The 27,908-nt window shown below is 39.6% G+C and overlaps 3 protein-coding genes across 7 annotated transcripts in view; 1 reads left to right on the top strand and 2 right to left on the bottom strand.

Annotated features, from left to right (window-relative positions):
• Positions 1–1,336: 1,336 nt before the first annotated feature.
• On the bottom strand, positions 1,337–9,654 carry LOC311275081 (bromodomain-containing protein 3-like; the record flags this gene model as incomplete). Of its 3 annotated transcripts, none has more annotated exons than XM_084383278.1 (10): positions 1,337–1,560; positions 1,673–1,947; positions 2,029–2,141; positions 5,371–5,568; positions 5,685–5,813; positions 5,904–6,158; positions 6,262–6,386; positions 7,376–7,511; positions 7,598–7,735; positions 9,460–9,654. In XM_084383278.1, 10 exons carry the CDS (start codon positions 9,652–9,654, stop codon positions 1,457–1,459), a joined length of 1,668 nt encoding a protein of 555 aa, XP_084239404.1. In that variant the 3' UTR covers positions 1,337–1,456. The 3 variants fall into 3 exon arrangements, with proteins under 3 accessions (XP_084239404.1, XP_084239406.1, XP_084239405.1); XM_084383280.1 differs by having other exon boundaries at positions 5,386–5,568; XM_084383279.1 differs by having other exon boundaries at positions 5,904–6,155.
• Positions 9,598–21,813, top strand: wdr5 (WD repeat domain 5). Of its 2 annotated transcripts, none has more exons than XM_084383284.1 (14): positions 9,598–9,687; positions 13,196–13,305; positions 13,478–13,586; positions 14,044–14,117; positions 14,976–15,065; positions 15,564–15,653; positions 15,808–15,891; positions 15,984–16,039; positions 18,458–18,504; positions 18,604–18,679; positions 18,909–18,942; positions 19,189–19,263; positions 19,429–19,516; positions 20,744–21,813. In XM_084383284.1, exons 2-14 carry the CDS (start codon positions 13,228–13,230, stop codon positions 20,842–20,844), a joined length of 1,002 nt encoding a protein of 333 aa, XP_084239410.1. In that variant the 5' UTR covers positions 9,598–9,687; positions 13,196–13,227; the 3' UTR covers positions 20,845–21,813. The 2 variants fall into 2 exon arrangements, with proteins under 2 accessions (XP_084239410.1, XP_084239409.1); XM_084383283.1 differs by lacking the exon at positions 9,598–9,687 and adding an exon at positions 11,374–11,531.
• Positions 21,814–21,876: 63 nt separating this feature from the next.
• The window catches only part of rxraa (retinoid X receptor, alpha a), a 117,235-nt gene continuing 111,203 nt past the window's right edge, over positions 21,877–27,908 (bottom strand). For both annotated transcript variants that reach the window (XM_084383281.1, XM_084383282.1), the window contains exon 11: positions 21,877–27,251. In XM_084383281.1, the coding sequence (XP_084239407.1) occupies positions 27,104–27,251 (148 nt within the window). In that variant the 3' untranslated portion in view covers positions 21,877–27,103. The remainder of the gene's footprint in view (positions 27,252–27,908) is intronic.

Below are 27,908 nucleotides of genomic sequence, written 5' to 3'. Positions count from 1 at the left end.
CAAAAATCCCTCAGCTGCTGCCACTGGCTGAGCCCAAACACCACCCAGAGGTGACAAGGGGAGCCGAGTGACCTCCTGCCAGTGTACAGCCACTCCACCGCCAGGACCCCTGCAGCACCTCCCAGTGGTAGCACAGGGTAACTGCAGGGGCTCTTGAAGCAGCGTTGGCCCACCGTAGAGAGAAGACAAGGTTTTGTGATGCTCCTCACACACAGCACTCCATGAGCAGAAATCAAGACGCTCAAGACGGAGAAGCTGACGACTGAATGAGCTGGAAATGTTTCAAGTAAAGTACAAGCCTTACCTCACTGAATGTTTCAAAGTTAAATAAACTGACTGACTGCATGTTACATGATCCAGTGTTCTGTGAGGTCCTTCAGCCTCAGTGATGTTGGGTTAACATGAAGCTTCTTAAATACTTAATCCAAAGCAGGAGTCACAATATTTTTATGGACTGAAACGCTTCAAAACAACTTCAAACTTCTTTACCACGAGTCTGAGTTTTCTGGACAGCTTCGTAAAACCAAGAACAGATGTTCTGACATCAGTCCATGTTCCACATTTGACTTTTGATTTCCACATCCTCCATCTCTAAGAGGTCTGAGGAGGATCCATCACAAATCAGGGATTTAAGAAGATGTCACTGTGAAGACTGGATTTAATTTATAATGTGTATATATGATGCTTAAACTGGCAGTTCTAACAGAACCTTTTTCATGCTTTAACCCCATCAACATGCCTGTCAGCCAGTTACATCCAGCCCACCAGTAAACTCATGTCTCTCAAGCAGTCAGACAGCTGTGACCATTAGGAGCCCTAAATGATGGGAAAGTATATAAAATGTATAAAATGTACCACTCTTTATGACACCATCCCTTTGTGTGCAAGTAAAAGTGATTTCTTAAAATACCATACGCATAGTTACCCAAACTAATAGTACTTGAGTAACAGTGTTACCATCTCATATTAAATGAACTTAAGTAGCACAATTACAATTCAAAGGAAATTATGTATGAGTAACAAGTATAATATTTACCTCAAAAATGTAGTGGTTTTGAAGTATAAAGTAGCAGAAAATGCAAATACTCAAGCTAAGTACCTCAAATTGTACTGACTTCTTGAGTAATTGTACTTAGATACATTTTATCACTTGGTTTAATTAAACATTATAGACAAAATGAATTACACAGACAGGATATTGGTTGGAACTCATATCTTATGAAATGTGCCCTCGCCACAGCAGCATGCCATCCAGCTGCGCTGTCAATTTATAGTGTGTGATAAGACGGATACTGCAGTTAATAGAGAGAAAGAAAAGATCTGCATGAATACAAAGTCAGTGTGTGGGAAGTTTTATTTTAACCATAGAACAAATAACAAATACAAAAATAAGCATGTTTGAGGAACTCTCTCTTTGTAACAAAAAAAAGGCAATAAATAAAACATATTAGTGTTGTCATGATTCACTGTTTTCTGAACTGGAGTCACTGGAGCTGCTGGTGGCAGAGTCTGAAGAACTGCTACAGCCATTGTGGTGAGATGCAGCTTGACCACTTTGCTCTGGATGAAATGAAAAAAAGGAAGTACCGTCATTGAGTGAGCTACAGATGCTGTTAGCATTTAAATTTATGGGGTAATTATCGCCTTAATGGCAGCAAGGGTTCACACTTACTTTGAAATTTCTTAAACTTCTTATACAGACAGGTCTTCACGTACTGCTCCAGCTCACGCAGAGTGGACGGCTTCAGTATCTCAAAGTCGATCTCGATCTCATCTGGGTTGCTGTCACCCATCGAGGGCTCTAACGTTTGAATGATGTGCACCACGCGGCCCAGCTTCAAGCCAGGTAGCCTGTTGATGTCCAGGCTCAGCTGGTGCTTCTCGTCGTACGTCATCGGCAGAGATTCATCATCGGAATCCCAGTGTTTGCTTCGCTTCCACGGCTGCCTGCAAATTAAAGACAGAGTAGTCAGGGTCTCTATATGGAAGTGACATACTGTGAAAATAGATTCATGTGAAGCGTCTTACCTGGAGCTGGAATATGTACTGCCTTTACTTTGCCTGCCCTCCTCTTTCTTCTTCTTTGGTTTCATCACAGGGACTTCAGAGAGGGCAGTGAGCTGCTCATGAACAGCTTTAAGCTGGATAGAGTGTCAACAGAAGTGGGTGAGTATGGTGCTACACAGTAGTTTTAAACTCAGAAAAATAACAACACTTACAAATCAAAGAAGTGTGAGCCAGAGTATTTTCTGTGTTGGCAAGTTGGAGAGGATGTGACATAAAGTGTAAGAATAAAGACAAGGAAGTCTTGCTGAGTGATTTACTGTATGCAGGATGGTTTTATCAGTCAACAACATCCTCTCCAAACATCAGAGAGAAGGAAAGAAATAAGTCATCTGAAATATTTTGCGCATCTATTTCTCCCTTCTTTATATTTGAGAGGCAGAAAAAAGGGTAACGGAAATATTTTTGTCAATGTAATCATTAGAACTTGCAGGCAAAATCTCTTTTAAAATCTTGCTCTGCTGTATTATGCATTTTGCAGGTCCTTTAAAATCTTAAAATGTACTGAAATCATTTTGTTAGGTTTAAATCGAAGCTCTTCTGCTTTAATGTCCACATTTCTTATGCTATAAATCTTTAAACCTATCTCTGAGCCGATTACTGCCTTTTTACTTTTTACTTGCACTTGCCTGTTGGCAAATTGTAAATTAACCTAACTCACTGAAATAAACCATATTCCTACATAAAACCACATATGTACAACTTCAATTTATGATTTACCTGCAATGCTTGTATAAGATAAAGTAATGGTTCCAAAAAATGTGTTTAAAAAAATACTTTTAAAAAACATAAGTGTCTGATACCTGCAGACACCCTGAGTATGGTGTCAGCTACAATGATAACCAAACCGTAAAAAACACTCTCATGTCATGTGGTAATGAAGAAAGGTAACATATGGCTTTTGTGTGTAATGTGAATGTATATTATTAGCCTAGTATTCATCGCCTCTTGCTCAGCTGTGATTTAAAACACAACACCCGGGTGAACACATTAATGTGCTCTCCTTTTTCAGGTATGATGTTATGACGTGTGCTGAAGTTGAGGCTGTTGGCTTGTTAATATCTTTCCATCTGTCCCTGTCAAGTAATGCTTGAACATCGTTCAGTGGGCGCCGAGTTCGAAAGAGACTGAAGTTAAAGATATTCAAATAGTTTTTTGATGCTTCCGTGTGGTCTGAACTGAGTCAGCTGCCTGGTTGGTACTGCACATAAGCTGCTGTCATCAGAGATCAGAAATAGGCGAGATGTCTCACTCCCTGGCAGTGTTGGGCATGTTACATTCAAAATGTAATATATTACATATTACTAGTAACCTTCAGTTTAAAGCAATATATTACGCTACAATAATACTGTCTGCATAGAGTAATATATTACTTATTACACTATTTTTTAGTTACTTTCAACAAAATGCCCAAATAATCTATATAGAACAATTAAATAGCCTAGATCTTTTTAAATAAACAAATGGCCTTGGACACAGGGATGGGCAGGCAGACAAAGGATCAAAGTCTGATACATTATGAGATAGGAATAAATATTGTGAGTTGTAGGCTTAGTCATATGAGACACAATAAACCGATACCTTCTATAATGTAGCCTATAATGACATGACACGACAAAAATCTATTTTTTGATGCCTCTTTGTTTGAGTCCACAGAACAAGGAATGCATGGGCATGTGTGATTCAGGAATGTAAATTAAAGTGCGCTCAGAGGATTAGGATTCTACGGAGTTAATTTCATTTGTTTTCTCAAGTTATTATCTCAAAATAACAACTGCCGTTTTCCCGAGATAACGGGATAATTTTCTCGAGATAACGAAACTTTGTTTTCCCGAGATAACGATATAATTAATTTGAGATCTTAAGAAAACAAAACGATAGTGTAGCATATTAAATCATTGCAGGAAACATCATTCAGTGTAGCAATGTCAGAGGAGCAGGAGCATATCGATCACCACGTCACATATTTTCAATCAAGGGCTGACACAGGCTGAAATAGCATTATGCCTTGCTATTACAGATAATACACACATTAGTGTGCGTAATCTAAAAAGACGGTTAGCAAGGCTTCAGCTATATTGGCGGCGCAATCTAAGTGAGCCTGATGTCGTCGTTAACCACATAGCTGACCAGCTACGAGGGCCCGGGCATCTCCATAATCTCAGGCCTATCATATCACATTCATTATCTTGAGATCTCGAATTAATTATATCGTTATGTCGGGAAAACAAAGTTTCGTTATCTCGAGATCTCGAGAAAATTATCCCGTTATCTTGGGAAAACGGCAGTTGTTATTTCGAGATAGTAACTCGAGATCTTGAGAAAACAAATGAAATTAACTTGTTATCGCGGGAAAAATGTATGAATGCATGGCCCTTTAGGGCTTCCGTAGGATTCATCATTAGGCCTACGAAATACAGCTCATTTCAGTCACACAGAGACTGAACAAAGAACTTAGAAGCTCCATATTGATATACTCGGTGTGGATGGGTTTTTAAAAAAACAACAATAAACACGCATTACATGACATAACTGTAGTAACATATCACTGAAGTATAGTGTAACGCGTTACCCCCAACACCGCTCCCTGGCAACTTGCATTATCAGGTATATGATCTGCTGCGTATACACGCTTATTTCAGTGTTAAAGTGGTATAAGGTTGCTGTCATCGGTTGTCCTGAGAAGCAGGTTTGGAGTAGCAGACAATGAATATGTTTACATGCACACTAATATTCCACTATTATTCTAAATATGACAATATTCCACATTGCATATGGGTCATGTTAACAGCATATTCCATTTGTTTATTAATCTAATGGGCATTAATCAGAAAATGCCACATTCAGAATAAGACATGTGGCACATTACTACGGTTTTATGAGCGTTCTTTGAACATGCATGTTTTAAATTTGTTGTACGAAATTGGGGTTTTTAATCACAAGTCTTTTGCCTGTTTACAGTTACCTCTGTGCATTGCCTTGCCAACAATCTGCAAGGCTAAGGTAGAGACACGCACAAAAGAAAAGCCCACATTTCTGGTCGGCAGGAGAAATAGTTTTTTGGATATGCACAGATATCTGAGATATTTTCAAGAAGTAGGTTGAAAAAGGGACATTGTGTGAATTATTAACAGCTGCATGTAAATGGGATCAGTGGAATATTCATTTTCATTAGCCATGTAAACAGCTTAGTAGGAATAGTCATTTTTGGATTAGGGGCAAAAACTGAAAATATGTGTTCATGTAAATGTAGTCACTGACATTATGTAACAAGAGTCTGAGTTAGAGTTCTGTGTAGGAACCCACCTGTTCTGCACCCACCTGTTCTTGAAACTCAGCAAGTCGGGTGGCACGCTCCTCTGATGAGTCTGATCTGCTGAACTTTGCCGAGCTGTTGACACTTAACCCACCAAAACCTGAACTCTTAGCAGACGCACCACTCATTGGTGAAATCAACTCCACTGACTCCTCTGGCATCTGTGCAAACCTCTGCTCGAACACACTCTGAAGCACACACACACATGCACAATGAGGATGGAAGTGAAACAGAAAACTGAGCCTAAAGAACCAGCAAACCATTTTAAATTCTTAATTATTGAATGTAATAATTCAAAACACACCTGGAGTTTTCTGGCCAGAGCATTGACATCATGATGAGGGGGGTTGTATTTGTAACAGTTGGAAAAAATTAACCTGACATCTGCAGCGAAGCCTTGTGCATCTTGGTACTCTCCTCTATCCACCTTTTTCTGGAAGTTATCAAACACATCACCCATCAGGAAAATCAGATCAGCCACAGAGAAAACGGATTTGTAGTAGTACGGATATATAGGTCATACTTTAACAGTGCTGAGATCCATGGGATACTTGATGATGTCATGGTAATCATGCAGCTCTAGAGCCACAGCATCAACAGGCTTGTAGAAAGGCCAGGCGTAGGCTACGTGCTTCTTAGACAGCATCTCCTTCAGGATATCGTTGCAAAACTTGAGCTGTTCGTTTGTTCTGCCATCTTGGGAGGTTCTACGTCTCATTCGTCTTTCTGTGGAGGACAAATCGGTGATGGCGTCGTCCTTCCGCTTCAGCCCTGTCTTCTTCATTGCCACAAAAAACGCCACAATAAGGTGAAAAATCTACTCGTGCTGTGTGACTTTAAAATAACATGATTGAGGGTCAGAGACACAAATGGTGACTCACTTTTGGGGAGGACTGTGATGTTTTTTTGGCCACTGAGGATGGGCTGGATGAAGCGTAGCTGAGGCTGGACTCAGATGTGGGTGTCGTAGCTGATGAACATGTGGTTGCATTTGGATTCAGCCCTCCTGTAGGCATGTATTAACACAAAATAAAGGAAAAGAGAAAAAGCACAAAAATACAAATTTTAGACTAGTTGTAATTAGAGTCACAACGATAAATCAATTAGCTTTCAACTACTAAATTAAACATTGTGGAGGATTATAAGTATCTGGGAGTCCGCATTGATAATAAACTGGACTGGGTTAAGAACACAAATGCCCTCTACAGGAAGGGACAGAGTGACGATTGAGGTCATTCAACATCTGCTGGACTATGCTCAGGATGTTTTATGTATCTGTGGTGGCCAGTGCTATACGCTATGCTGTCGTGTGCTGGGGCAGCAGGCTGAGGGTAGCGGACGCAAAAAGACTGAACAGACTGATCAGTGGCCAGTGACGTTGTGGGAGTTTAGCTGGACTCTCTGACGGTGGTGTCATAAACATTAGAGAAACCACCACACTGACCACATTAATAGCTGCATATATTTCTAAATGCATTATAATATAAACTGGAATGACAAAAGCAGGCCCAAGGAACAATCCAACTGAAGTGTCTGCAAGGTGAAATCTTATTTGAGGACACACAGGAAGAAAGTTTAGCACAGTGTCATTTAAATGGAGAGAAAAGAAGGGGACTAACAGAGCTCACTGATGCAGTTAATCAGTGCTGCTGGCTGAGACTTAATGGTGACAGTGATGTTCATGCAGGCTGTTTTATTTAAAGAACCAAAAACTACATATCACATTTTGCCTCAGGGAGCTTTAAAATGCACATTTTAACAATGCATAATGAGATAAACATCTACAATGACATTCATCATGTTTTGCATGCCTGTAAATGGCTAAAGGCTAAATTAAGGAAAAACATTTTAAGGGGGATGTTGGTGTAACCTGTCTAACCTAAAGGCTCAGACAGCATTAAAACTCAAAGCAGCATGGGTTAGTTCACAGGAAACCACAAACATTCATGTGACCTGATTTCTAGGAAGCCAACATCGTACAAATAAGTGCATTACCTGGAGAACTACTTTTTTTGCCCTTTCCTTTGGCTGCCTGAGGAAGGACCTCCACTTCCTCCCGTGCCATCTGGGCAACTTTTTGCAAGAAAACCTTTTCCAAGGCGAGGGCCATCAGCACTATGTCATCTGTAGGCTGGAGGAAAGAGGGAAATCTATGAGGGTTTAGTTTTCTGTGAGGCGAAACCAGCATGGTGCACTTCTAACCGTGAAGCTCCTCACCTTGTTATATATGTAGCAGTTGGTGAACATGGTGTTGAAGTCTTGCATACATTCACTTGCACTCCAATAGTAGTTGTTCTCTAGTCGCTTCTTGATGGTTCCCAAGTCCATGGGAGAGGTTATTATCGTATGATAATCCTGATTAAAAAAAAGAGCCAACGTGTCAGATGAATATGTAGTCTTGCTTATTTGTTAAACATCTTTGAAATCATATGCCAAAGTCTGACTGATGAAGAAGCGGTTTGAACAATTGCTGCTTTTCACCACATAATTCCAGTTTATTACAGTTAGGATCTTATTTTGATAATTGATTTGTTTTTAATTCTTATGGCCATGAAAACATGATACTCACCATGTTTATATGCTGAGATCTGGGAACACAGGCACCAAAACAAAGGCAAACTGTTACATTATTATCAAACTGTCTGTCGGTGTGCTGCAGTTTTCCATTCACACAAGTTTCCTGTGCAATAGGGGATTATTACCAACATTTCAGGTGGGCTCACTTTCAGATTTAATACCTTACAAAGTGTTTTTGATGATCAAGCTAAAATGTTGTCTTGTTTATAACCTGTCTGACCACTCGTGTCTCTTCCAACGTCTGACTTTGTTGTAGTGATGTTCCCAGATGTCAGCAACTATTTCAGGGAAACAATGTCACTATAACTGATACAAATGATAACCAAAACTATGTTAATAAAACCCAAGCAGCCATGTAGATGGTTTTAATTGAATTTCCCCTGGTTCTGAGATATCTGTCTCAGTGGAGGTGAGTGACATTCTGTTTCAAGTTCTACTTTAATTCACCACCAACATCTCATTTCAAACCACTGTCTCACTCATTCTGGATAATCCACCGTTTTAATTGGAGCTAATTATGAACCACAGTAGGGACTACTTAAGAAATAGTCCCCACTTAATTAGTTAATCAATTAGTCAAAATCCAGCACTTAAGCTTCTAATTTGAAGCTACTTTAAATTACTTAGTCAATAATTAAGAACCTACTAGCATGAACATGTACAGACATATTAAAAATGCAGTTATACACAGCAGAATAAAGGTTCTAGTTAATAATGGAAGACACTGAGACTGAGTGCAAAGCCACATGACAGTTTCTCTAACCTTGCTGTTCTGTTGTTTAGGTGCAGTGTGCATTAGGATTAGGGGGCAACCAACACCAAGCCAGAAACAGAAAACAGGGGTGAGCAAAACTTAGACAACAACATTGACAGCTGAAGTGAAAGAAGAACAAAAACAAGGGAAATTCAGGGATTTAAAGGCAGTTTTACTTCAGCGAAAGAAAACAGAAAAGCAGACACTTTCACACCAAGCAAGACAAACACGTCTAACCACTGATTGCAGACAATTACAAAGTAGGAGTGGCCTTGTGAAAAACCTTCACCTGGTTCAGGTGTCCAAAGCCTGTACGTAGTTTTCTTTTTAAATAATGTTTTTTTTTGTATATCACAGCCTGAAAAAAAGGTGTGGTAGCAAAGATACAGCTGCTTTTGACCAGGATATTTATCAGGATTGCAGTTAGTAAAATACCATATTACAAACAGCAGATTTGCAGCTTTCCAAAGCAAATATTGATGCAGCAAATGTGTGTTTATTTTAAGATTTATTTACTGAGGTGTTCTTGACTTACTAACTCAGGGCAGTGGTTAGCTACATTAGAAATTGCTGATTAGTTCTTAGCATTAGGAGTCTGCCTTCTTCTTTTCATAAAAAAACAAACAAACATGTGCATATTTGTTTTCGAGTGCATAAATAAGTAATCGGTGAGAAAATTATTAAGCTTTGAAATGCTGGATTGGAAGTATCTTTAAAAGTCTGAGGAACATTTCCAACATTTACTCACTGACAGTCCCAGAGCTACTGCATCAACAGGCTGGTAGAAGGGCCAGGAGAAGTGGTGCTTCCACAGGGATTTGATCACTACATTCTGCATGAACTTCAGCTGGTTGGTCCTCCGGCCTGGCCTGTTGGGGTTGGTCACCTCCGGAGGTGGAGGATTCACAAGCTTTGGAGTGTCCAAGTTTGGCTCCGCTGACATGATGATGGCAGCTGGATGCGACTGGCTCAACAGGTAACACAACCTCTGCTGGCTCCTGTTATCTTCTGTGAATTATGTAGTTTTCGTCTGTCAGCTCGTCAAAGGCTCTGAGGGAAAACCAGCCCACTTCATGCATAGTTTTCATACCAGATTATACAATCTGTTGACGTAAAAACAGAGTTATGAGAGCATTGAAGGTCAGAGATTCCTCTTATGATCCTGAGATCAAAGATAAAATAAGCAGAAATTGAACCAAAACGTAGACAATTTGCCATGTACCATCCAACATAATATACATTGATAAGATTTTAATGAGTGACTGGCATTAATGATCTATCTACATTTACAGCTGTAGCCTATAATATTGAGCTCTGCTTCCATGTTAGCATGTTTTACAACTGCTTTGATTGATTTTCTGGGTGTCTGTTGCCTGTGATGACTGAAATGGTCGACAGCTAATTATTTTAATTAGCCCCAATAGAAATAAGCTAGCTAGGTAGTGGAAAATACTAGGGCTAACGTTAGTATGAGTGTTTATTGTCACTTTATACGGAAAATAAGAAAAATAAGTGGGGAAAGGCTAGTATGACAGTTAAAGGAGGTAGTTAAAGTAACATATAATAAGGTCACAGTTTATGGCAATAAATACGCCCAATTTACTGGCTTCAGTCTCTACACGACCACTTTACTGACGACGCGTTAATATAAAAAACTAACTTTTAAGGGTGGAAAGATGAATTCACTTAGGCCTATATGTTTTAAAAAAAAAAAAAAATACTATATCGACCGGACCAGCCGTAGAGAAAGCTAGAGGACTGAGTAAACGCTTATATTGAAGTTAATGTGAGAAGCTACAAGTCACACTGGTGTTATTGGCCTTCTTTAGCTAGCTCAATGCTAGCAGGCGAAAGTTGACGTGAGGGATAGCTTAACATAAGTTTTAAGTTTATCATGACTAACCTGGCGTGACATGACACTTTTCCGAGAGTCCTTCTTTGTTTTAGCGTGAGCACAAAGTTTTCTCACAGGCGGAGCTGTCTGTCCAACTAACGAAGGGTTAGGGTTAACTACGCTAACGTTAGCAGTCATCTTCACATAACGGTAACGAGAAGTACATTTTATGTTCGTTTCGCGGGGGATGACGGGAGCGTCGCGGCTAAAAACCATACAGGATTTAAGCTGCTAAAGTTTTTTACCAACTCATTTTCTTAAGAAGGCACTTTGGGGCGGAGAGTTCAGCGTCTGCTCAACTTCAGATGCGCTAACATCGCAACACAAGGAGCCCAGATGAACAACACACTGAGCTCCAGAGTGCACCGTTATCACAACTTCTCTTTTTCTTTTTTTTAAAATCAAAGTTTCTTGATAACAAACCCGCAGCTGTGAGTCCTGCTGCTCTCCGCCCTCGTTAGCTTCAATGGCGGCCAATGTGGACACTGCCACCTACTGTGTTGGAGTAAGTAGGGTGTGCCAAAATAATCATATACCATTCATATCATATGAGTACCTCACCTCTAAATGAGTCTACCATTACTTGGACATTATTGGATACATTTAGACAGCGGACATTTAAAGTTTACCCACTTTTATGCTGGAAAGCGCCATTAAAACATTTCAGAACCAAAATGTCAAAATTAAGTGTTTTGCCTTTGAAGCTTATTGACCCTCATTAGTTCCCGTTAGTGCTGAGGGTACCACGCATGCGCAGAGCAGCACCACCGCACCACATTCCCCGCTTCTCCTCGCAGGCAAACATCCAGGAGCAAGCCGATTGATTTATGCCTTCTCCATGATCGTCTGAACAAAATATACGCGTATTTCTTTTTCCAATCTTCACGAGGAGTAACGATCTGACCGTGAAGCTGCACCGAATCCCCGTGAGTATCGTCTTTTGACTGATTCCTCATTGTTTGAATGGAGGGCCCCTCCGTGGCAGCTCAGCCAATTTGTCAACAGCATCAATGCATTTGAAGCAGACGGCTGCATGATCAAACTACCATTAGCTCTCGTTCAAAACCAGTGGATTTAAAATTGAGTTTTTAGCTCTTATCTCACTCGCTTCAAATCCTTAATGCTGAAATGAATATGCTGATAGCTTCTGTCACAGATTGGACTTCTCAGCGAAGGCCCTTTGTTTCATATTTCCTCTTTTCATATTTACTGTATTTAAACATGACTTAATGAGAACGTATATCTAATGAATACCATCTAGCTGCAAATATAAGCTCAACTGACTGTATACAAGCTTTCTATTTAGTCCTTTTAACCGTACTGAGGCTAACTAACGTTAGCTAGCTCAATGCTAGCTGAAAGGCTAAATTTACAGTTTCAGGAGGAAGCAGCGACACAGTTCATGGCTCTTGAACAACTAAACAGTAGGAGCAAAATGTATCTTGCGTCAGTAGAGTTAATTACAGCACTTATTGATACTTACATTGTCATTCGCAGTGTTTACAAAGCTGTGAATTGTTTGAAATGACCCCCTTAGCTCTCATGATTAGCATGCTGTCAGTTAGCTAAATCTGGCATATTTAAAGTGATTATGAAGATTAAAGGGGCCCTGTGTAGTTTTGGAGAATAAAATAAAATTCAAAATTTTAATATTTACAATAATAATGAGGTAATAATACGAACTTAAGAGTATTTTTCCCCCCACAACTGAATAAACAAGCTTTTGTCAGAGGAAAATAAGGTCTCCAGATCGCTGTTTGAGGCTAGAAAGGTGGCAGGGTCCGCCACATATAAACAATGTAAAACAGTGTGAAATTGTGTTGTCCTTTTAAGGTCAGTTTGTTTATTGAGTCATGAAAACAAGGAGAGTTTGTTTATTTAGTTTGTTAAGGCATAAAGAATCATCAATTGAAATACTTTCTCTTCTGATAAAAAATTCTTCCCCAAAACTACGTAGTGCACCTTTAACCACTGTTAGTAATTATTGAAATTGCTGGTTTGAACATGCACACGTCCAACCTAATTTATCTTTCAAATCTGACATTATTCTGCTATTTCACACTTGAATACATGTAGAAATTAAAACCCTGCACCTTTTCAAATCATCAGACTGTAGGCGTTTTGTTAGGCAATGTTTATCTTTAGTTTACTGTGAATGTAACAACACTTACTAACCTGTAGATAATGTAATTCTTAACTTAAAGGTGCTACATGTAGGAACTGGCCACCTCTCAAATTTAGACTCAAAACAAAAAATAGGGGACTTATCACCAGAGTAACCGCTAACTGCTGCTAACTGTAGCCGCTGTTACCAGTCTGGACTGGGAGGTCAGGGACCCGGGTAGTATTGTTGTTTACATCAGTAGCACAGGAGCTCTGGACCGGAACAGGCCAGGGCTAGCTGGTTAGCGTGCTACCTTCAGTGTACGTCTCTGTAATGCAATACATAGACATTGTAATGTCAAAACTGTTATTTATTCACATGTTGTTAATAATAAATAAATAATAATAATAGTATTAATTTATTTTCAATGTTTTCAGCTAAAATTCTTAAATATTGCATCTCATATCTGTATCTTCTTCCTGTCAGGGTCGTGCTCAGTAGATGCTCATTTCCTCACCATGGCAACAGAAGATAAGAAACCAGAGACTGACACGAAACCTCCAGTTGTACCATCAGCATCTGCAAGTCAAAGCAAGGTTCGGACTTTTCGCCTTGTTGGTTTATTTATGCTTACTGTAGGCAGTAAGTGAGAAAATGTGCAAAGGTGGAATCTGGAGACATTTCTGTTTTATTTTTTCCTTGATGTATAAATGTTTGTCACACATCGGGGGCAGATTCCTAAATGTCATGTTTCGCTTCCATTTACAGTCGGCACCTGCCAAGCCAAACTACAGCTTGAAATTCACATTAGCGGGCCACACTAAAGCTGTGTCCTCCGTCAAATTCAGCCCGAGCGGAGAATGGCTCGCCAGCTCATGTGAGTGCTTTGTCCATTTCCCCAATCATTTTCATTATCCATTATTGGTCAGTTATTGTTAATTGCTGTTGTTGAATCTGTAAAATATTAAAAATGATGAAAAGGTGGCATTCACAATTCCTCAGAACAGTAGAGGATAAATTCAGTATGCCTGTTTTGTCCAAATCCATAAGATAATTAATGTGCTGTGATTTGTGAGAAAGAAAATCAGCAAACTCTTGCATGTAAGCAGAGAATGTTTGGCATTTTGCTTGAAAGATGACTGAAAGGATTAACCAATCTTCAGAATAGCTGGCAATTCATTTTCTGTAGTTCAGTAGTTATTGCAGCTCTACTGGATACTGTATTTAAAGATTTTGTTATTTGCCTTTATCAGTATTATATTGTTAACAGTAGTGAACCTTGATTTACGGAGCCTGTAGCAATGCTGACTGCATATTTATTTTGTACTTTACAGCTGCTGATAAACTCATCAAAATCTGGGGAGCGTATGACGGCAAGTTTGAGAAAACCATATCTGGACACAAACTTGTGAGTACCACAGATTCTCATCTTTACTGCTGCAGTGTTTATGCTTGTGGGTTTATGCTTTAAAAGGATTGGATTGTCTTTGTCTGAAGTATTCACCCATGTGGAGTAGAGATGTGTATCTGCACTGGCCTCACAAGTCGAATTAAATTTCTGTTTTTCTGCACTGGGCTACTTTTCCACCGATTTAATACAAGCAGAAAGACACATTTGAAGTCCCTTTTCCTACAGAAAGTCTTTTTAATAATCAGACTGCAATAGTCCCCTTTCAAAACCAGTATATGTGTGACCCACCTCAGTACATAAACATAACAAAGACAAAACATAAATCTGTCTGCAGCGCATTACAAGTGTTCTGTTATCTACAAGGTTTTCACACAGCAGCTCTAAGATAGGGCACTTATTAGACATAGCAAACATCACAAAGGTGACTCCACTACACACACCGCTCTCTCAGTTGGACTTTAAATACTTTTTACTTTGAAATATTGGGTGCCTTTTTTTAATCGCTCGCTGCTGATCTTTCGACTTATCTCTCACCATATTTGTTTCGCCTTCAACAATACAAGAGAGCGACATTGCAACGTAACTTCACAACTTCATTGTCCAGCAGCAGAAATCGACAATCACCATTAGTAGACTGCATTTTTGTGTAGGCTGCAAGCTGTTATGTCACTTCATCAAGAATCAATGCATTTCCACAACTCTTACATAGAGTATTTGTAGCATCTGTGAGAAACATGATCAAAAAGCATAAGTACCAGGCATTACGTAAATTCATACCACGTTGCTTCCATCTTTGCCGTCCCAGTCGGAGCCTTGAGCACTATGTTTCTAATTATTCCTCATGCACATCTGCAGGGTATATCCGACGTGGCCTGGTCCTCCGACTCCAACCTGCTGGTGTCTGCGTCTGACGACAAAACCCTGAAGATCTGGGACGTCAGCTCGGTAAGAGAGCAGATGAACTTTGATAACTAACTGATGTTTGCGTCACAGCTGAGGCATCAGAGTTAATGTGACTTTAAAGGGTTTCTCACTTATTATTGCACTGACTATCTCACTTCTTTGGTATGGGTTATTGAATCACTGGCAGCACAATCAGATCACTGTGCTTTATACGTATGCTGCCTTCAAGGAGCCTCACAATATTGCTCAACAGAACATGTATGCACGAAGGGGAGAATGTGGTAGGAACCTGTCTACACACAGGCTGCAGCAGGGGCTGACAGTTTTGTAGCATTATTCATTCATGAAGTATGAAAATGAAATCCATGCACACACTTAAGACTCATGTCTGTGGTTCCTGTTGCAGTTAAAGTTTAATCACCATTAAAGCTGCGCAGCGTTAGCTCGCTGAAGGCTGTCTGACATTGCTTTGAGCGCGAGGTAATTTTATTTTGTCATGAGCATGAAATAACATTTCATCTCCTTTTTTCTCTTATCCAGGGAAAGTGCTTAAAAACTCTAAAAGGTCACAGCAACTACGTCTTCTGCTGCAACTTCAACCCCCAGTCCAATCTTATCGTGTCAGGATCGGTGAGTACAAAGATTTTGGCACAAACCAAAATGGAAAACAGATGTTAGATACTCGCTAAAGCACTCACTCCAGCATTAAAAGCTTGTCTTTGTGCTGGTTTTGGAAAGAAAATGTACAAAAGTGTTTTTTTTTTTCTCTTTTCTTTGCTTCCAGTTTGATGAGAGTGTAAGGATATGGGATGTGAAGACCGGGAAATGTTTGAAAACATTGCCAGCTCACTCAGACCCCGTCTCAGCTGTAAGATCGTTTTCATTATCCACTTTAGAAGAATCCTCTAAATTCAGGATCAACATGGATCATGTAAAGTGATGACTTGTCTCCACTTGCAGGTTCATTTCAACAGAGACGGCTCCCTGATTGTGTCCAGTAGCTACGACGGCCTTTGGTGAGAACAACCTCTCCCCCCTTTTTTTTTACTTTCACTTGACATGTTGCATCTTTGCTGTCAGAAAGGGCACACTTCTAACAGTGAGTGTCAGCAGAGAATGTCAAGCCTTGCTTCGGTAGCAGATCACCACTCGGTTAGTTGAAGACCAAATGGAATTTGTAACATATTTCACATTATGACATTAGTACCATTCATTTTCCTTGTTTCAAAAGTTCAGATTTATTTAATAAAGAAAATTACTCGAGGACTCTTAGCGGCTTCAATAAAAATGCAGACGATAGGTGCTTAATAGAATTTCTGATATCATATGTAGCATTTATTATATCTGTGTCACACAGCTTAAAAACAAGTGCACATTCAGTGAAAAATAAAAATGTGGGTTTTCATACCAGCATACCTTATAATAAACTATGTCATAAGCTGTGTTGCGGTAGTTACTCAAAAAAAAGAATGTATTGCACATTACATGTTCCTTTTTTAAAAAGGTAGTGCATTACTTTACTTATTTACTCCCTGTGGAAGATAATTCGTTACGCTACTCGCTACATTAATTTTGCGTTACTCTGCACATCGCCTGAGATGCATTGTCAAGTGTTTGCCAGTTAAGAATACAACATTAAACCTTAAAGCCCACATATCAGCCCTGTCCTAATACGTTTCTGCTCTTTAATAAAATAATAGAGGGTACGTGCGGCTGCTGGAAATCCTTAAAAGCACTTACATTATAATTAGGAGTTTTCGAGGATTGAAAAGTGCTTGGATTTTGGATGAAGTGCTTGAAATTGTAAATGCAGTACCTTTTTAAAAAACTATATTGACTCAGCAAGGTTGGAGAATGCCAAGTCTACTTACAGACAGGTGACACATTTTGAATCGTGAATATGTCATCCCTCTGTAAGATGCTATCATGGAACTTAATTTCGGCTGATCTGATTTATACCCTGTGTAGAAACATGTTATTTACCACTGCTGCGAGATGGTATAAAGCTTAGAACCACTTTAAAATGCTTGAAAAGTGCTTGAATTTATTTGACAATGAAAAAGACGTAGGGACCCAGTTAATACCACCAAAGCTGACGGAAAATAATGAAAGCCATTCCAAACTCAACAGAAAAATGTTGTGTGCACTAGTTTATAACGGCCTTAAAATAAAACTATATCAATATTTAAAACAACGTAAAAGAGCTTGGCTTCCTAACACCACCTAGTACAAAAATGAATTGCTTCAAAATATATATAAATAAGAGACTGGCCTTCCTAACACTATTAGACGATGATGACAGACCTTAAAGGAAAAACACATGCTTAAAGGCATATGAACCGCACATTTAATGGGCCAAACGCTCGCTCATCAACCCATGACTTTACAGTAGACTAGTCCAGATGATTTGACGTGTATCACTAAAGCAGTGGTTAGAGTTGGAGTCTCTCAAATCATCTGTTGATATCAGTAGAGGTCAGGCGATTGTTGCATGAGTGTGCAAGAAAAGACACATTTAATTATTATTAATTTTCTATCAGCCCATTACGCAGATAATTGGAGAACATATGTAATGCAAGTAACAATGTAAAGTTTGATTAGTGATTGTAATGTGATTACTCAATTTAGGAACATCTCATCTCATCTCATCTCATCTGCGTTACAGACAAAGTTAATGCGATTGTAGTGAAGTGTTGACACGGTACTCCCAACACTGGTACTAAGGTGCTTGACTGTGATTGTGACATGTACTGTATGTAGATGTCACACTTTAGGGGTAGACACTATGATGGCTGTGTAAAGCACAGTTTGTGTAAATGGTGTCTGTGTTTTACTGAGTTGAAGAGCAGACTGGAAACAAGAAGCACCAACGTGCTGTTTGTAAGGTTTATGTAGATCTGTGTTCCCATATGTCCCGCGTCTGAACACTACATGAAAACGAACTACAGCTCTATTAACTGCACTAAAACTGTATTACAATGTGATAAGCCTGCTGCTGCCGGTGTCTCCGACAGCTGTTGTCTCTCTCCAGACACAGTTCAGTAATTATGAGGTCTTTTAAAAAAAAAAAAAAAGCTCGTCTGGTTCACCGGGCAGCTCCCCTCACGCATCATTTTTGTGTCGACATCAAGAAGTATTTTCTTCCACCAAGGAATAAACGTCCGCGGCACATTTCTCATCCCTGCTGCCACTTCTGTTTTTATAATCCTGATGCTGTAGCGACCGAAACATATTTTTTTTGGTGACTAAACATGAACACAACCAAATATTTGTTGAAACAGCATCTAAAAATGTGTAGCAGATGTGGACGACACGCATCTAAACTTCTGTGCTCGAATGTGTTCTCATGCTTCTTGATTATTCATTGTTTTCTCTAACAATGAAACTTTTGAATAGTTCAATAACGATTTTTGTCTGTTTCTTCACATTCTCAGTCGAATCTGGGACACGGCATCGGGGCAGTGTTTAAAGACGCTCATAGGTAAGTTTAAACTGTGTGTGTTGAACGACACTGCACTGGGTAGTGTGATTCAGCTCTGTTTGTGTGCTGACGGTGCTCCTGCTGTTGTGTTTATGTTAGACGACGACAACCCTCCTGTGTCATTTGTGAAGTTCTCCCCCAACGGGAAATACATCCTGGCTGCTACACTGGACAAGTGAGTATCACGTACAGTAGCTGCAGTACAGTGAAGTTAGCGCTCCTCTCTGTTGTGGTCATTTTGTTTGTCACCTCTTCACCAGTAGATGGCGGTATAACACCATAATTAGGTTTCTCCTGCTGTAAACAGAACATGAAATGAATATGATTGAAGATTATTGACTTTACAGTTAGTTTGATTGTAGTTGTTTTAAAGATGCACTGATGTTTTTATGTTCACTTCTCAGCACGCTGAAGTTGTGGGACTACAGCAAAGGAAAGGTAAGATCAGCTGAGATTTTGATGCGGTTTATTTTATTGAAAAAATTTAAATACATGTTGAACATATTAAGACATATCTTCTCCACTGAAATCCTAAAAATTGTGCTTGTTTTGATTATTTTTTGCATTAAGAGTACTCCAGAATAAAAAAAAATGCCTTTGTTTACAAGTAAATACCTTACTGCATCTGTCTCTGACGATTATGCTACAGATAATTAACTGTTAATTTTACTTCCAACATTTCAGTGCTTGAAAACGTACACGGGCCATAAAAACGAGAAGTACTGCATATTTGCAAATTTCTCTGTCACCGGTGGAAAGGTAAGGACAACCTGATATCTGTTGTCTTTTTATTCCTTTCTGGTTTTATTATTTTAATAAAACTCCTGTAATTTAATGCCTCATCCGCACAGTTTTTATTTTTACGTGTTTGAGCTTTTAAACAGACTAACATTTGCAGCCTAATGTAACTCTGCTCTCTCGCAGTGGATCGTGTCGGGCTCCGAGGACAACATGGTTTATATCTGGAACCTGCAGACGAAGGAGATCGTGCAGAAACTGCAGGGCCACACAGGTACAGGAGACACACTGGACCTCACTTTAGTTCTTTTTTGTTAAACCATACAACTAGAGGATGTGTACACCTGGCATTAATATGTGTTTTGTGTAATGTGATCACAAGTGGACAGCTCCGAGTTAAGATGTGAACCCAGGATGCATTAAGCATGCATCATTCAGACCACATTCTGGAAGTAGTCTGAGCCACAAATGACCACATTCTTACAGCTGTGTGTATGCAAATGTGTCATAGGCGACATTAAAGTACCCTTACTCTTCACAACATTAGGCATAATGGTGACCACACTTTGATTTCTATTTGGTTAACTGTAATCCAAATTATGTGTTTGCACTCTCTCACCTGCCAAAATGAGACTCCCTTGACAAATCACTCAATTTTGAGAGTTGTTGAACGAGGAGAAACTTAACAAACTCTGCAGAAAACTCTGTGACAGATTCTAAATCACTGGTGCCTTCTTGTATATTCGGCAGTAAATACAACACATTAGGTTGCGTCTTTTCCTGTAAAAGGTGTCGTGACATCGCTGTTTTGGCCTGTCAGCTACTCTGTGTTTAAGGCTATTACCTGCCAACATTTAGCAGCTATTTGAACACAGTTTCAACTGATTTCACCACTTTATATATGAAAGAAGACAACATTTTACTGATGGAAAACATGTCAAATTTTACAGACGAATATGCGCTTCGTCTTTGTTGCCAGACTCCCTTAAGAAAATGCCTCGTTTTGTGAATTGATGAGTTGGGAGAAGCTTAATGAACTTCATGAAACACTGTCTATGACAAAATCTTAATAATCTGAATCTTCGTCGTAAATTCAGCGTACGTTACACATGAAGTTATTTCTTTCATGTCCCAGCAATGTTTTTTGCATATCAAGCAGCAACTGAGGACCTATCTTAAATGGTCACTCGAGATACATGAGACACATTTTCATGTCTAACAGCGTGGTTAGAGATGTCCACTTGTGATTGGATCATCAAATGCACATCTTAAAAAGCATGTTTAGACCAGGCAATAACAGACTGATGCAGTGCCAGCTGTCTTTCAGTCAGCACTGTTTGGAGAAACTGCAGAATCACGCAGTTCATTTGTGTAACTGGAATTTTTAAAACATTTTGTGACAGCGTGTAAATCAGTTGTATTCAGGGTGTAATATATTTCTAATATACTGAAACTCATGCGGCACCGTTTCAATTTTTTCCTTCTCATCTCTTCTTTTCAGACGTCGTCATATCGACTGCCTGCCACCCGACAGAGAACATCATCGCATCCGCGGCTTTAGAAAATGACAAAACCATCAAGCTATGGAAAAGCGACTGCTAAGCCCTTTCGGATTTTTCTTGGGCCATTCATATTTCTTTTCTTTTTTTATATTTTTTTTTTTCTACATTTTGTTGTAAGAAGAGAGGACTTGTTTTCTAACAGAGAGCTCCTGCGGGACGCGGAGGGCTTTCAGGTAATGAAAATTCAGCAAAGAGAACCAAACGAGACACATCAGCCACACACAGTATCAGCCGAGAGTCAGTCCTGCAGCGGACGTGTTCCCCATCTGTCTATTAACGTGCCGGATTTTTAGTTATCTTTTGTTACTCTTTGCAACAATGTCCACACCCTGGTGCTTCAGTATTCGCTGCGTTTACCCTGACGTCACTGCTTCATAACAACTCATACTCATGCTGTCTGGTCTTGTACGATACATGTAATGGTTATTTTGGCCTTTCTAAGATTTCTTTTGCCTTTAATTTCTCGTACGTGTAACTAGATTAAGGATATCTGAGGATCCATTTCTGTTATTTATTCCCCAATATGAAAAGCCAGATCTCAAGTCAGGGCTGTGTGCCATAACAAGATATGTTCTGAGCAGATTATTATGGCAACAAACCAGAATTTGACAGTGTTGGTACGTCTATAAACAAAGACAAACATGCCTCAAGAAGATCTCATATGATGTTGCAGATTAGAGTGTGACAACAAAAAAAAAAAAAATCCAAATGTTATGTATTTTGAATTCAGCCCCCGTCCTGTTAAGCATGTCTAACTTTAACATCTTTCAACAGTGACCAAATGCAGTTTTGTGTTCAAGGTTTTGTACATATTACATCGACATGTATTGTGATTTATTTTTTTAGTTTTTTTTTTTATGTTCTCTTCTGCTTGATTAGCTTCATACTGTAGTTCTGCACACAAAGCCAGCAGCGTCTGTTCTCTGTAGTCAACCTGGATTTTGTGGAGTATATGTTTGCATCTGACAGCTATAACCTGCGTCTTAATAAAACCAGTTTTTGTATGTTTCATTGTTGTCGTGAGTGAACTTTGCATTTTTTTTAACATGACACAGAAATCAAGTAGCATCGGTCACTTTAAGTTTTTTAATAACCTTTTTTCTGTCCATGAAAGATAGAACATCAGAGAACAACCCACAAAGAACAGATGACAAAATTCCATCTCCTTTTTAAAAATAGACAAAAATATAATGAAAGACATTCCCGTCTTTGCAGCGACAGGTTGAAAATGGCAAAGTAAAGGCGACACAGTTACCAAGGTGCCAAAGCCGACTAACTCCTCTCACCTTTTAAAATTTTCAATCTGAAAATTGTCTCGTTGAATAAGCTTTTCCACAACGTATACGACGGCCCACAGAAGAAAAGGGAAAGAACAGAGTACACAAGCAAGGGATAAAATTACCTTTGTACAAAAATAGATCTTTTTCCAAGTGTTTTTTTTTTCTTTTTCTTTTTTTTTTTCACTTGAACATTTTACTGTCTATGCAACAAAGAAAGCAGTGATTGTGTCACAAGCTCAGCTTTTTCCTGATTACACTTTTTGAACATACAATTGCCAAGCAACACATACATTTTGGAGGGTTTAAAGTCTTAACCTTTTTAGTTTTTTTTCCTCTTTCATGTTTTTTTTTTCTTCTTTTTTTTTTTTGAGGTCCCATAAACTGCTGAGAAGAAGCTGGTTCTTTTTGAGTTCAGAGCTGCTGCGATTCTGCTGGTTGATCAGGATCGATTTTTATAAAGTCAAGTCAAGGTCGAAAATGCAAAAACCCTCAGTAATAAAACTCTGAGTCGTGGAACAATTTGGTCTGAAAGACTTGTCTCCCTCTTTCAACTGTTGGAAATACTCAAGGAGCAGATCTGTCGATATATATTTATAAATATATACACATATACATATTAACAAAATAGAGCTTTATGTTATAAAGCATTCGTGAAGGTAATCGTTCTACGTGGGTGATCCTTGTCTGTTCATTTCCTGCAGGGGAGTGAGCTCGCACGTCATCCACTTTATGGCTTAAGATACCTGCGGTCACCAGTCACAGTAAACTAAGAGGAGGAGATGTCAGACTTCAGGGGGTCAGGGGGAGATTGATTTTTGGAGTTGGGTCACCCAGTCGAAAATATCTGCTTTTCATGATCATAATTGGTGACGTTCGTTTTAGAAAAAGAATCAAATCTAGTCTGGTTTTACAGAAAAATCTTCTCTTGCCACACAGCTTACGTTGAAAAATGCAAATAACAAATTTAGTTTGACCAGACAAACAAGCATAACTTCTCCAGGATATAAATACTGTAAACAGCTCAAACTGGCAGTCAATACTGTCACCTGGATAATTGGTAATAATGCAGGCTACCTCAATGAAACTGTTGAGTAATAATGAAACAACAAGCCAATAGGTCATACTGAAGTTATTGCTACTTTTTACAGTTTGAAAATGCACAGATACTGAGGTTCTGTCTGATCAAGTGGAACATTGATGATAATAACGCTGTGAGAAAAGTGCCATCTTTTTTTGTCTGATTAAACACTTGTAGAAAAAAATTCAAGTAATGTTGCAGCGCTGCTTCTCTTCCACTAGAGGGAGCTCGCAGCTCTTAAACAGCTGCTCAACCCTCACCCCATCTTACCCAAACTGCTCCCTGACTGGAAATTAAATGTTGTAGTTCAAGTGTACAGTATGTGACATTTCAGAGGCGGCATCTCAACCAACTCTTTGCTTTTTCTTCATAATGAAAGAGATCATTGGGATCACTTTCCTGTAGGTGGAATAACATCTGCAAAGTGTCCCTCCAGTGGAGGCCCTTCTGTGAGCCTGGACCCAGTCATGATGAAAAATTGACACATGGTCATCAAAACATTGGTGTCATGGTTGAGTTCAATAGTCTAGAGTCCTGATGGTGCCACTATAATCACATTATTAGACTTATGGTGACAAATTGAAAACAGAAATATAAATAAAATGAGGGTGCATCAGATGTCGACAGCTGGCCTTTAAATACTTTTAATACTATACTTAATACGTTTGGGTCCTTTTCATTTTTTAAGTGATGCTTTAAATGAAAGCAATCACCAAATGGAAACTTTAAATGTTAAAGCAGGAGACAAATTCATTTTGAGAGTATGCACACAGACACTCCTTTAAAAAGCTATAGAAAGGGTTATTAATTAGCACCACCAAGGAGGTTATGTTTCCATGTCCATTTGTTGTTTGTTTGTTTGTTTGTTGGTTTGTGATCAGGATTACACAAAAACTACTCAACGCATTTCCACAAAACTTGGATGGAGGACGGGTCTCAGCCCAGAATAAACCCCATTAACTTTTGGTGCACATCTGGATAAAGGATCCAGGATTTACTTCTCACCTTCTTTAACATTGCAGGAAATGGGTGTTGATTTTCCTCTATTTTTCTTGGAATAATGCATGATGAAAAAAATGAATGGGTACAAAAGGGGACTGTTGGGCCTTGGTGGAGGTATACACTCTACTAAGTGCCATTTTAGTTAGCTAATTTGATTTAATTCAATTACTTTTTATTAGGGCTGTCAAAGGTAATGCGATAATAACGCATTAACGCAAATTCCAAAACAAACCTTGAGCAGAAATGGATAAAGAAAAGGGTCTTTTGAAAGGCTTCGAAGACCTGCCAGATGGTTCTCAAGACAAGAACACAGTTATTTGCATTTACTGTCGGTGTGAACTGAGTTTCCAGTACGTCGAGTCTCAAATACCACTTGCTGGCCAAGCACACAGCTGATGCAGAGAGCCCTCCTCCCCCTCAGGTGGATAGTTTGCAAATATATTGCTGCAATAACAATAAACATACATTTGCATAAAGCAAGCATATTTGTCCACTCTCATGTTGATAAGAGTGTTAAAAACATAAATTAAATATTCCTTTAAGGTACATTTAGAACAGATAAAAAATTTAATATTTTAATCGATCGACAGCCCTACTTTTTATATATATATATTTTTTACGGTTTCCTGTGCAGAACTGAAATGCAAATTTAAATACATGAAATGCATGAATTGATTATAAATAAACACCAAAAATGATTATTGAAGTGGCACACTCAGGACTCCATACAACGAAAACAAGTTTATCAGCTCAGGGTTTTTTTCCTTTCACTTGCAGATAGTGTCAAGGTGCTTATGAAAAAGTGTTGAATATGTAGATATGGGCAAAAAAAAAAAAAAAAATCCTTGATGGAATTCCTTCAAGTCCTTGTCTTATATCATACTCAGCAATTAGCTACTGTTTAACATGACCTTAAACTCTGCTATGCTCCACTTTTTCATCAAACACCTTTAAAATGAGGCCTGATAGTTTGTTTTCAGTCAGTCCAGGGTGAATAAGCCAGTACAGAATGACTCAATCAAATATGAATAGTGGGGGGAAAAACAGTACTCCAGTCCAGGAAAATATTACAGCAGACCTACACTTTAACACTTGTTTCAGACCTGTTTAAGCCATGCTAATATGCACCCGCTCTGTGGACAATCTTTGGAAATGCACTTGATGCATAGTTTTGCAGCAGCTGCAGCGTTTAGAGAAAGAGAGAGTAGGGGGATAAAAGCAGAATATGGGCGTAAAGCATCATTATACACAACATGGAGATATTTAACATTTCAGTTCGACTTGAATGACACTTGGTTTGTCCAGAGAAGTGCAGAGAGAGCAAGTGTGTGTCCCTCTGAGGAGGAAAACAGTTGGGGCGTTCCTGATTGGGCCCGGGCCAAAGTCCAACTCAGAGGTCGATTACATCAACAACAGCTCTCCGTTTAGGAACCCGACTCCGCTGTCATGAGGTTAAGTGCCAAGTAACAAACAAATAAACAAATAATGGCTCTGCTGCGACAACGAGCGCTTCTCCCGCATACTGTAAAATAGTTAAATGAGTGTGGAGAACTGAAGGTCGGAGGGATGGAAATGGAGGTAATTGTGCGTCGCTGCCGTTAAGATCACAACTGAAAATAACGTCAATACTGTATATGGTTGTAACTTACTGTACAGGTAGATATGAGGTGTTTTGAAGAAAAAAAAAAAAAAGCTAACGCCCTCTGCGTTGAGCGGAGGGATATCTGAGTGTGGAGGTGTAAATGGTGTGCTGAAATTCACATGAAACAAGAAGTGGAGAGGCTGGAGGAGGGACGGAAAAAGGAGCTCAGAGGCCGGCCGATGAGACTGTGTGCTCGCTTTCCAGCCGTCCAAGTTTGATGAGGTTGAATCAGAGGCCGATTGTTTGAAACAGGATGACAAAAAGTCTCTCCTGGTGCCTGCTGGTAGCCTTTCAGAGCATCATGTAGCGTAAAGCTAACGTGCGGCCAAACCGCAGCAGCCTGCAAACAAGGACTGCAAAGATTGTATACAAGAAGCTCTCCCAACTCTCCTTCGATCGGTTGACATTAACTTCTACATGGTCCTCCCCGATGTTGCACAGTGCTAACAGAGTAAGACATGGTTGGATTTGTTGGAATTGGGCAGAGACCTGAGGTTTTTCTGAGCACTTGCAGTCTTGTTAACCCACCTCTGAGTTCTACTCCGGAAAGCTCACACTTCAAAAACAGCTAGTGCAAGACCTGACGTGTTCAGTCGAGTCAGACAGGAGTTCCTTTAAGCAGACGTGCTGCCCCCCCAACCCCACCACCACAGTTCCCTCCCTCCCCGAAGTGAGTTCAGTCCTGAAAGAGAGAGAGAGAGAGAGAGAGAGAGAAAGAGAGAGAGAGAGACGGCTCAGGTCCAAGTGTAGACAGCCTGAGGCTCTCCCAGTCCACGATTGTCCTGATCACAACGCTGAGTGTCCAAATATGACATCACTGCTGTTTTTTTTTTTGTTTTTTTTCAACATACCTGCAAGCATAACTGTGGGTGTTAAAACCTGATCATCTCTGCTTTTTCTCGTCAAGGTGCAGGAATAGCAAGGATCAAAACGATGGCTCAATACGTTTCTCTTGTCCTCTGTCCGACCTTATTTCAGTCCACTGTTGTCACTCGTGTTGCCGTGTGATTTTCATATATATATATTTCTTATTTATATATTTTTACAAGGTATAAAACAGACCCATAGACATGATGAATTCATTGTTTTCGAAACACATCAAAGGGAGCCGAGGAGAGGAGGGACGGAGGGACGGAGGGAGGAAGGGAGAGGTTCTCCATTCAAAGTCATCACGTGATCTGTCCCTTGCTGGAGACGGGATTTGAAAAAAGGACCCCGATCCAGGGCTGAGCGGGAGGCCAGGGAGGAGGAGGAGGGAGGGAGGGAGGGAGGAGGAGAAGCTCAACCCTCTCTGCCATTATGTCATTTGATGAGGGGCTTCTAGCATCTCCATGAGGAAGGTGTCGATGGGCGTGTCGCCGATGAGCTTGAAGAAGAACAAGTGCTCCAGACACTTGAGGCCGATAGAGCGCAGCGCCGGTAACCGCAGCAACAGCTTGGCAAATCTGTCACAACACAGGACAAAAATTAGACATGAGGACCAGGATAGCAGCATACATCTGACAGGAAGAGGGAGGGACGGGGAAATGATCCTCAGGACAAACTAATATATACACCAGTACAGTGTGTAGCTGCCTACTGGAAGACTGAGAGGCTGTTTTTTAATTATATTGGCACATATTGACAGAGCGTCTTATAGGCTACAGTTCAGTAGTTGTTAGGATAATGCTCTCGCTCTGATGGCTGCAATCAAGGACTTTATACAGGTCGCTGTGCAGTTGAATATTGCAGATTACAGCAGTATAACTGCTGACAGTGTAACATGACAAAAACTGTCCCTTGACAACCTCCTATCTAAGAAATGGACCACTTTGCTTTTTACAATGTAATTATAAAGATTATCTTCTTTTTCTGACATTCTACACGCTGGACCTTTTAAAGTGTTTTTCTGGCATCTAACTATAATCCTTAAACAGTGCAGTGCTGCTCTTGCGACACGTCATTGGCAACTATATTCATATTTTCTAATTGACTACTGACGTGGCTAAACTTTGTTTTGTCTGCTGATTAAGGACGGCAGCACAACTAGAAGCTCAGCTGTTTGACATTCTTTTTGTTGTGGATAAAATAAAAAAAAATAATAATAAAATTGAACAGAACAC

This window comes from Pagrus pagrus (genome assembly GCF_965226575.1).
Source record: "Pagrus pagrus genome assembly, chromosome: 19".
Classification (NCBI taxonomy): Eukaryota; Metazoa; Chordata; class Actinopteri; order Spariformes; family Sparidae; genus Pagrus; species Pagrus pagrus.
Note: the sequence above shows the minus strand (reverse complement) of the source record. Positions and strands in the feature narration are given on the sequence as shown.

Bases quoted from the DNA above. Each gene is read 5' to 3' on its own strand.
- wdr5 (XM_084383284.1), top strand. From the start codon at position 13,228: ATGGCAACAGAAGATAAGAAACCAGAGACTGACACGAAACCTCCAGTT. The intron at 14,118-14,975 runs GTGAGTACCACA...GCACATCTGCAG, and splicing joins CCATATCTGGACACAAACTT to GGTATATCCGACGTGGCCTG. The intron at 18,680-18,908 runs GTGAGTATCACG...TTCACTTCTCAG, and splicing joins CTGGCTGCTACACTGGACAA to CACGCTGAAGTTGTGGGACT.